General features: G+C 47.9%; 1 protein-coding gene across 2 annotated transcripts in view; it reads left to right on the top strand.

Moving 5' to 3' along the window:
- Window positions 1-958: 958 nt before the first annotated feature.
- The window catches only part of s100p (S100 calcium binding protein P), a 28,301-nt gene continuing 18,214 nt past the window's right edge, over window positions 959-11,045 (top strand). Inside the window, exon 1 of one of the 2 annotated variants that reach the window (XM_078410096.1) lies at window positions 959-1,044. In XM_078410096.1, the coding sequence (XP_078266222.1) occupies window positions 959-1,044 (86 nt within the window). The remainder of the gene's footprint in view (window positions 1,045-11,045) is intronic. The other variant, XM_078410097.1, reaches the window with a different exon arrangement.

Here is an 11,045-nt window from a genome sequence, read left to right as displayed (position 1 = left end):
ACTCCAGCATTTTGTGTCTATCTGCAGTTCCTTCCTACACAATCTTCATTGAATGCTGGTGATGGCAGTGGCTGTAAAGGACATGGAGACATCTACTGGAGTTAACCAGGAATTAGCAGTATGTGGTTAGAGGAGAAATGCATTTATTATATTTAGACAATAGACAATAGACAATAGGTGCAGGAGGAGGCCATTCGGCCCTTCGAGCCAGCACCGCCATTCAATGTGATCATGGCTGATCATTCTCAATCAGTACCCCGTTCCTGCCTTCTCCCCGTACCCCCTGACTCCTCTATACTTAAGCATCAGTAATTCAGAGATAAAAACTGTTATCAGTGAAGAAGGGCCCCGACCCGAAACGTCACCTATCCATGTTCTCCACAGATGCTGCCTGACCCGCTGAGTTACTCCAGCACTCTGTGAAACGTCACCTATCCATGTTCTCCACAGATGCTGCCTGACCCGCTGAGTTACTCCAGCACTCTGTGAAACGTCACCTATCCATGTTCTCCACAGATGCTGCCTGACCCGCTGAGTTACTCCAGCACTCTGTGAAACGTCACCTATCCATGTTCTCCACAGATGCTGCCTGACCCGCTGAGTTACTCCAGCACTCTGTGTCCATTTTGTTTATAAAATAGTTAACTTGTTTAAGTAGCAATTTGTTAACATGTACTATATTCCACAAATGTTATTTGAAGTGTAACAAGCTGGGGGAATTGTGATCAAATCTATTGTTTATGCGTCTGTATTTTTTTAAATGGAGTCGTGATGGTAATAATCTTGCAATCTAAAGGCCTGACATAGTTACTCTGGAATGTACGCTCCAGTTGGGAAATAGCACTTTCACTACTCGCTGTCGAATAACGGCACAGAAATGGTCCGTTAATAGCAAAGAAAACTTCCGTCCTTTGTCCCTGGAATGCTGCCTTTACTGCCCGCCCTTCCTTCCCACAGAATGAAGATTCTTAACCTCGAAGCCAGTGAAAGCATGTTGAGGGATGAAAGGAACTACTCTCGCAAAGAGTCACAGGGAAAACCCAGGTACGTGTCAACCATTTATTTCAATCCTTGAACCGTCTTCTCCAGAAGCCTGATTGTGAACCCTCGGTCTATTCGGGGCTAACTTTTATAAACCTTCCCTGCATATTTTCCGCTCCCCCTCCCTCCTCCCCCCCCCCCCCCCCCCCCTCACTCCTGCAGTCAATCCGAAGAAGGGTCTCGATCAGAAATGTCACCTATCCACCTTCTCCAGAGATGCTGCCTGACCCGCTGAGTTACTCCAGCACTCTGTGAAATGTCACCTATCCATGTTCTCCAGAGATGCTGCCTGACCCGCTGAGTTACTCCAGCACTCTGTGAAACGTCACCAACTCAGCGGGTCAGGCAGCATCTGTGGAGAACATTGATAGGTGACGTTTCACAGAGTGCTGGAGTAACTCAGCGGGTCAGGCAGCATCTGTGGAGAACATGGATAGGTGACGTTTCACAGAGTGCTGGAATAACTCAGCGGGTCAGGCAGCATCTGTGGAGAACACGGATAGGTGACGTTTTGTGTGGGGACCCTTCTTCAGACTCGTGTATCAATACTAGAGGGCTTAGCTTTAAGGTGAGAGGGGCAAAGTTAAAAGGAGACGGGATGGGCAGGTAATTTTACACAGAGGGTCAGGGGTACCTGTTTTAGTTTTAAGTTTAGTTTAGTTTACAGATATAGCAAGGAAAGAGGCCCTTTGGCCAGCTGAGTCCACGCCGACCAGCAATCCCCCACACTAACGCTGTTCGACACACATGAGGGACAAATTACATTTACACCAAGCCCATTAACCTACAAACCTGCACGTCTTTGGAGTGTGGGAGGAAACCAAAGATCTTGGAGAAAACCCACGTACAGACAGCACCCGTAGTCGGGATGGAACCCGGGTCTCTGGCGCTGTGAGGCAGCAACTCTACCGCCGCGCCACCGTGTCCGCCTGGGAACAATCACTGCATCTTTAGTGCAGTAACTCCATAAAACAGCCCTTCTGTATTATCATCAATAAGTACGTGTGGTCCCTTACCCCCATTTTGGAAATGGACAGGTTTGGAGGGATATGGGCCAAGCGCGGGCAGGTGGGACTAGTGTAGCTGGGACATGTCGGCCGGTGTGGGCAAGTTGGGCCTGAAGGGCCTGTTTCCACACTGTATCATTCTATGACTCTATTTACAAGCTAAATGTTGAACATGAATGTTATTTTCTTTAGATTTAGATTTAGAGATACAGCGCGGAAACAGGCCCTTCGGCCCACCTGGTTCGCGCAGCCCAGCGATCCCCCCACACTAACACTATCCTACACACACTAGGGACAATTTTTACATTTGGCCTGCCAATTATCCCACGTACCCGCACGTCTTTGGAGTGTGGGAGGAAACCGGAGATCTCGGAGAAAACCCACGCAGGTCACGGGGAGAACGTACAAACTCCGTACAGACGGCCCCCTTAGTCAGGATCGAACCTGAGTCTCCGGCGCTGCATTTGGTGTAAGGCAGCAACTTTACCGCTGCGCCACTGTGCCCCCCCGCTATATCACATTACACAAGCCACATAGACCAAGGAACATCATCAGGCCAGTCATGTTGATTTGGACGATTTGATAAGTGAACAGCTGTTGCTGTCATTTCTAGTGCTCCCCTCGTACGCAAGGAAGGTAAATATATGTTGTGATTGTGTTTGCCTGAGTACTAAGTGCACATTAGACACATTAGTTTGCATCATCAGATATATATTTCTCGAGATGACTTGTAATGTTAGGTCATTCAGTAAACAGAGGGACAAAATGAACAATGTATAGAGTCAGTAAAAGCAAATCGGTTTAGATGTTCAGAAACTGAAATCTAGTAAAAATACTTTAATACTTGTGCACATTTACTTTGAAATTGTTTTTATTTCCTTGTGACAGACGCATTACTAAATGGAGGAATAAAAAAGTTAGCAGTATTTTTGTAGAGTTGTACCAAACTAATCTTCTGGAAATCTTTGAGGATGTAACTAGGAATATTGACAGGGGAGAGCCGGTGGATGTGGTGTACCTTGACTTTCAGAAAGCCTTTGATAAGGTCCCACATAGGAGATTAGTGGGCAAAATTAGAGCACATGGTATTGGAGGTAGGGTACTGACATGGATAGAAAATTGGTTGACTAGTGGGGTACCGCAAGGCTCGGTGCTGGGACTGCAGCTATTTACAATATATATTAATGACTTGGATGAAGGGATTAAAAGTACCATTAGCAAATTTGCAGATGACACAAAGCTGGGTGGCAGTGTGAACTGTGAGGAAGATGCTATGAGGTTGCAGGGTGACTTGGACAGGTTGTGTGAGTGGGCGGATGCTTGGCAGATGCAGTTTAATGTGGATAAGTGTGAGGTTATCCACTTTGGTGGAAAGAACAGGAAGGCAGATTATTATCTGAATGGTGTCAAGTTAGGAAATCGGGAAGTACAAAGAGATCTGGGTGTCCTTGTTCATCAGGCACTTAAAGTTAGCATGCAGGTACAGCAGGCAGTGAAGAAAGCTAATGGCAGATGATGGTTTTTACAAAAGAAGACACAAAATGCTGGAGTAACTCAGTTGGTCAGGCAGGGCATTCTGGAGGACATGGATAGATCATAAGATCATAAGTGATAGGAGCAGAATTAGGCCATTCGGCCCATCAAGTCTACTCCGCCATTCATTCATTCAAGAGACCCCGGTTCGATCCTAACTACGGGCGGTGTCTGTACTGAGTTTGTACGTTCGCCCCGTGACCTGCGTGGGTTTTCTCCGAGATCTTCACTTCCCTACCACACTGCAAAGACGTGCAGGTTTGTAGGTTAATTGGCTTGGTAAAAATTGCAAAATTGTCCCTGGTGTGTGTAGGATAGTGAAAGTGTGCGGGGATCGCTGGTCGGCGCGGACTCGGTGGGCCGAAGGGCCTGTTTCCGCGCAGTATCTCGAAACTAAACTAAACTAATCTAAGGACATTTTCCCAAAGGATTGAATTAATGTTGGAGTTTCTTGATAGTCACTCCTGGTATAAATGATATATTTGCGTTCAATCTCAGTAGCATTGCCTCTCGTTAACGAGGTGTCAAGTGTGAAGTGTTACATGATATCGTTTGTTAATTAGATTGCATGTTGCTGAGAATGAGAGGGGAGAAGACTATTAGCCAGTCACGTTTAGGGATTCAGGTCATAGAAATAGTTTAGATGGAAGTGGGAAATAATGAATCGAAGAATTTAAGGGCGGCACGGTGGGGCAGCGGGTAGAGCTGCTGCCTCACAGCGCCAGAGACACGGGTTCGATCCTGACTACAGGCGATGTCTGTGTCGAGTTCGCGTTCCCGGTCGGTTGGTTGATAATATAATCCGAGTGGGCACGGACCTCACTTATCCGTAGTTTATTAGAGGTCTCGTAGACAGGTTTCTAAAAGCACACACAGAGTCGTGGACTCCGGGGCCAGTGGAAACGTGTCACACCAGCCCCTAGGACCAAGCTCACTTTATTCCCCAAAACTCCAACATTTACAGATTATTGCAAGCTAAACTTAAACATTCCCCTTTTCCCCATCAGACCCCTCCTCAGTCTTCTCCTCAGCCTCCTCCCTTGGCCCAAACAAACAAATAAGACATATCTGGCTCTGCGTTCCTCATCTCCACATCTGTACGGAGTTTGTACGTTCCCCCTCGTGACCTGCGTGGGTTTTCCCCGGGTGCTCTGGTTTCCTCCCACACTCCAAAGACGTGCAAGTTTGCAGGTTAATTGGCTTGGTATAAATTGGAAATTGGGAAGTGTTCAGATATGCAGGGAATGGAGGGATATGGATCACGTGCTGGCAGAGGAGATTAGTTCAACTTGGCACCATGTTCAGTACAGACATTATGGGCCGAAGGGCCTGTTCCCGTGCTGTACTGTTCTATGCTCTATGTCTTACATCTTTTCTCTTCTCTCAGTCATGAGATGCACTCGAATGACGTTCAGGTTTGTAGATTAATTGACTTCGGTAAATGATACATTGTCCGTACTGTGTGTGGGATAGTATGGGGTGATCGCTGGTCAGTGGAAACTCGATGGGCTGAAGGGCCTGTTTCCATGATGTATCAAATGTATATTTGCAAATATATTACTCTATAAAAGCCACAATAAGCAACAACAAAAAGGTTCAGTAACTCAGCGGGACAGGCAGCATCTCTGGAGAGAAGGAACGGGTGACATTTTGGGTCAAGCCCCTTCCTCCTCTCCAGAGATGCTGCCTGTCCCGCTGAGTTACACCAGCACTTTGTGTATTCTGAAAGATCGAGAGGATTTGAGTATAGTAGTAAAGAGGTCCTTCTGCAGTTGTATAGGGCCCTGGTGAGACCACATCTGGGGTATTGTGTGCAGTTTTGGTCTCCCAATTTGAGGAAGGACATCCTTGCTATTGAGGCAGTGCAGAGTAGGTTCACCAGGTTAATCCCCGGGATGGCGGGACTGTCATATGAGGAAAGATTGGAAAGACTGGGCTTGTATTCACTGGAGTTTAGAAGGATGAGAGGGGGTCTCATAGAGACGTAGATAGATGCAGGAAAAATGTTCCCAACGTTGGGGGAGTCCAGAACCAGGGGCCACAGTCTAAGAATAAAGGGGAGGCCGTTTAAAACTGAAGTCAGAAGGAACGTTTTCACCCAGAGAGTTGTGAATTTGTGGAATTCTCTGCCACAGAGGGCAGTGGAGGCCGATTCACTGGATGGATTTAAAAAGAGAGTTAGATAGAGCTCTAGGGGCTAGTGGAATCAAGGGATATGGGGAGAAGGCAGGCACGGGTTACTGATTGTGGATGATCAGCCATGATCACAATGAATGGAGGTGCTGGCTCCAAGGGCCAAATGGCCTCCTCCTGCACCTATTGTCTATGTTTCTATGTTTCTATGTACAACGTGGTAGAATCACTTAATGATTTCCCAGTGAAGTTCCCCTCGGTGGTAATGATCATAATATGATTGAACTCTACAATTAGGATTAAGGGACAGAAGAAAAGGTCCAAGAATATTACTCTAAACTTTAACCAGGGCGATTACGTGGGTAAAAACACGGAGTTTGGCGTCGCTCCGGATCCGCACGCAACCCCCAACTGTGGCGATCCGGCTCCTCCTTCCAGCCGGGCTTTGCCAATCGCCGGGCAAAAGTCTTTTGTTCAACTTTAGTTGAAGAGTTGTAAAGTCTTACAGAGTTTATAACTGTATAAGAATTAAAGAGTGGCAGACTTCTAAATTCATTGGGTTGGAACAGTCCCCTAGGCAGACGTAAAGCCCACCGTTTGACCTGTTTTTACAAAATGTCAAATGGTCAGCTCGACATAGATGACCACATCTACACCAAACCCACACCTATCAGGACTAGACGAGGTCATTCAATTCAATTTGAGATACCAGCTATCAAGACAGATGTGTACAGCAATTCATTCTTCATTTGCACAATTAAAGATGGAATAGTCTTCACCCTACTACAGTTATTCAACCAGATGCAACTACATTTAAGGCAGCTCTTCTTCTCCAATAGACAATAGACAATAGGTGTGGGAGGAGGCCATTCGGCCCTTCAAGCCAGCACCGCCATTCAATGTGATCATGGCTGATCATTCTCAATCAGTACCCCGTTCCTGCCTTCTCCCCATACACCCTGACTCTGCTATCCTTAAGAGCTCTATCCAGCTCTCTCTTGCATTCTGAAAGATCCTCTTAAATCCCCCCCTCCCCCCCCTCCCCCCCACCTCCACTTTCAGTCTGAAGCCCTTCTTGCTTAAGTCCATACTCCGCCACCTCCAGTTTAAATTCAATATGGAATATTTTGGAGGACCAAGAACCAAGCATCAAGAACAAAGTGCTAGCTCATGTAATTGGCCACACTATGTTAATGGCTTGGGCTATTGAGACAGTTACTTAAGGGTGGCGGAAGGAACTGCAGATGCTGGTTTATACCGAAGATAGGCACAAAGTGATGCAGTTACTCAGCGGGTCAGGCAGCATCTCTGGAGAAAAGGAATAGATGATATTTCGTGTCGGGACCCTACTTCAGACTGAAAGTGGGGTGGGGTGGGGGGGGGGGGGGGGGAGGGGAGGAGGGGGGATGGGGGGAGGGGAGGAGGGGGCGGGGGATTTAAGAGGATCTTTCAGAATACACAAAGCAGATACATTTCAACAGGAAAGGACAATTCTAAAGAGAGAATTCCCTATTTGTGGCTAACTGAAATAAAGAGAGTGTAAAACAAAAGCTGACTGTTTCCCATAGAGTGGTGGAACGAATTGTAGAAGAGGTAGTTGCGGCAGCTAATATAAAAACGTTTGTAAGGCACTTGGACAGGAGCGTGGATAGGAAAGGCTTAGAGGGATATGGGCCAAACGTGGGCAGGTGGGACTAATGTAGATGGGGCATGTTGGTCGGCGTGGGCAGGTGGGACTAGTGTAGATGGGGCATGTTGGCCGGTGTGGGCAGGTGGGACTGGTGTAGATGGGGCATGTTGGCCGGTGTGGGCAGGTGGGACTAATGTAGATGGGGCATGTTGGTCGGTGTGGGCAGGTGGGACTAGTGTAGATGGGGCATGTTGGTTGGTGTGGGACTAGTGTAGATGGGGCATGTTGGTCAGTGTGGGACTAGTGTAGATGGGGCATGTTGGTCAGTGTGGGACTAGTGTAGATGGGGCATGTTGGTCAGTGTGGGACTAGTGTAGATGGGGCATGTTGGTCAGTGTGGGACTAGTGTAGATGGGGCATGTTAGTCGGTGTGGGCAGGTGGGACTAGTGTAGATGAGGCATGTTTGGTCGGCGTGGGCAGGTGGGACTAGTGTAGATGGGGCATGTTGGTCGGTGTGGGCAGGTGGGACTAGTGTAGATGGGGCATGTTGGTCGGTGTGGGCAGGTGGGACTAGTGTAGATGGGGCATGTTGGTCGGTGTGGGCGGGTGGGACTAGTGTAGATGGGGCATGTTGGTCAGTGTGGGACTAGTGTAGATGGGGCATGTTAGTCGGTGTGGGCAGGTGGGACTAGTGTAGATGAGGCATGTTTGGTCGGTGTGGGCAGGTGGGACTAGTGTAGATGGGGCATGTTGGTCGGTGTGGGCAGGTGGGACTAGTGTAGATGGGGCATGTTGGTCGGTGTGGGACTAGTGTAGATGGGGCATGTTGGTCGGTGTGGGCGGGTGGGACTAGTGTAGATGGGGCATGTTGGTCGGCGTGGGCAGGTGGGACTAGTGTAGATGGGGCATGTTGGTCGGTGTGGGACTAGTGTAGATGGGGCATGTTGGTCGGTGTGGGCGGGTGGGACTAGTGTAGATGGGGCATGTTGGTCGGCGTGGGCAGGTGGGACTAGTGTAGATGGGGCATGTTGGGTCGGCGTGGGCAGGTGGGACTAGTGTAGATGGGGCATGTTGGTTGGTGTGGGCAGGTGGGACTAGTGTAGATGGGGCATGTTGGTCGGTGTGGGACTAGTGTAGATGGGGCATGTTGGTCGGTGTGGGCAGGTGGGACTAATGTAGATGGGGCATGTTGGTCGGTGTGGGCAGGTGGGACTAGTGTAGATGGGGCATGTTGGTCGGTGTGGGCAGGTGGGACTAGTGTAGATGGGGCATGTTGGGCGGTGTGGACAACTTGGACAGAAGGGCTTGTATCACTCTATGACTCTCAAAAGACTGGACAGAATATAAAATAAAAGAATAAATGGATCGATTGTAATCATGTATGGTCTTTCTGCTGACTGGTCAGCAAGTCTTACAGCGCTTGCAGCGCCAGAGACCCGGGTTCGATCCCGACTTCAGGTGCTGTCTGTACGGAGTTTGTACGTTCTCCCCGTGACCTGCGTGGGTTTTCTCCGGGAATTTCGGTTTCCTCCCACACTCCTAAGACGTGCAGGTTTGTGGGTTAATTGGCTTGGCGTAAGTGTAAAACAAATGTCCCCAGTGTGTGTGGGATAGTGTTAATGTGCGAGTATCGCTGGTCAGCACGGACCTGTCGGGCCGAAGGTCCTGTTTCGGCGCTGTATCAACAAACAACAAAAGCTTCTCGCTGTACCTCGATACACGTGACAATAAACTAAACAAAGCTGAACAAGTGAAAAAGCAAGTAAGGACTAAAAGATTAAAGGGCCTGTCCCACTTAGGCGATTTTTTAGGCGACTGCCGGCGACTGTCACAGTCGTGGCGGGTCGCCGATGAACCGGCGACTGAACCCCACTTACGACAATGTCTACGACAAGCTACAACAACCCACCACCTAGTCAACGTCAAGCTGCGGCAAGCTGCCGACAACCGGCGACCCAATCGTCGCGAGTAGGACGTCCACCTACGACCGCACCTACGACCACACAGGCAACAACCTATGGCAATCAAAGTCAACCTACGTCCACCCGCGACAAGCCGCGACAAGCTACGACAGGCTACGACAAGCTACGACAAGCCACGACCCTGTCGGCGACAACTGAAGACAATTCACGTCATTTTGGCCTCCGGTTCTGACGCCGGTACCTGTCGCCGGTTGACGTAGGTCGTCGCCAATGGAATTCACCGAAGTCAGCACCGGCGACAACCTACGTCACCTGGCGACAACCTACGGCAGCGCCCCCGTCAGGAGACGTCAAGCTACGCTCATTGTCGTCAAACCCACTGTCGCCCAAAATTTGTCAACATTCTGAAAATCCAGCGGCGATCAGAAAGACGCTACGACTCTTTGGAGATGACTCACGACCGTACAGGCGACACCCCGGCGACCGTCTAACGACAGCCTAGTCCCCTGTAGTCGCCTAAACAATCGCCTGAGTGGGACAGGCCCTTAAGAAGGAAGGATAGAATATGAGACAAAGTGATGTGGAAAGGTAGTATAAGAAAATAACTGCAGATGCTGGTACAAATCGAAGGTATTTATTTCACAAAATGCTGGAGTAACTCAGCAGGTCAGGCAGCATCTCGGGAGTGAAGGAATGGGTGACGTTTCGGGTCGAGACCCTTCTTCAGACTGATGTCAGGGGGGCGGGACAAAGGAAGGATATAGGTGGAGACAGGAAGATAGAGGGAGATCTGGGAGTCATCTGATGAGTGCTTCAAGAGATATTATAGAATTAAGAGAGTTAACAACGTGAGTCTGGGGAGTTAATTGTGGAAAACAAGAAGTTGCATCAACAGATTATTCTGCATCGGTCATTACTGTGGTAGACACAGTAACATTCCAGAAATAGCTGTGCGTTGGCAATGGCGCCAAAACATGGCGACTCGAGCATGTGGACTCAGCGGCCTGTTTCTGTACATTCAAGAGGCGAGAGTGTTTTATTGCCGTGTGGCCCAGATAGAACAATGACGTTATTACTTGCTGCAGCACAACACAATATGTGAACATAGTGCACCGTAAACAATGTCATAAACGGAAAAAACGTTCAGTGTGTGCACACACACACACACATATATACACACACACACATATATACACACACACAAACACACATATATACACACACACATATATACACACACACATGCACACACAACACACACAAACACACATATATATACATACACACACATACATATATATACACACACACATATATACACACACACATGCACACACAACACATATATACACAACACACACAAACACACATATATATATATACACACACATACATATATATACACACACACAAACACATATATACACACACACACATATATACACACACATGCACACACAACACATATATACACAACACACACAAACACACATATATATATACACACACATATATATATATATATACACACACACAAACACATATATACACACACACACATATATACACACACATATAAATACACCCACACACACACATATATACACACACACACACACATACACACACACATATATATACACACACACACACACACACACACACACATACACACACATATATATACACACACACACACACATATACACACATATAAATACACACACACACATATACATACACACACACATATACACACACAACACATATATACACAA

Source organism: Rhinoraja longicauda, chromosome 13 (genome assembly GCF_053455715.1).
Source record: "Rhinoraja longicauda isolate Sanriku21f chromosome 13, sRhiLon1.1, whole genome shotgun sequence".
Lineage (NCBI taxonomy): Eukaryota > Metazoa > Chordata > Chondrichthyes > Rajiformes > Arhynchobatidae > Rhinoraja > Rhinoraja longicauda.
Note: the sequence above shows the minus strand (reverse complement) of the source record. Positions and strands in the feature narration are given on the sequence as shown.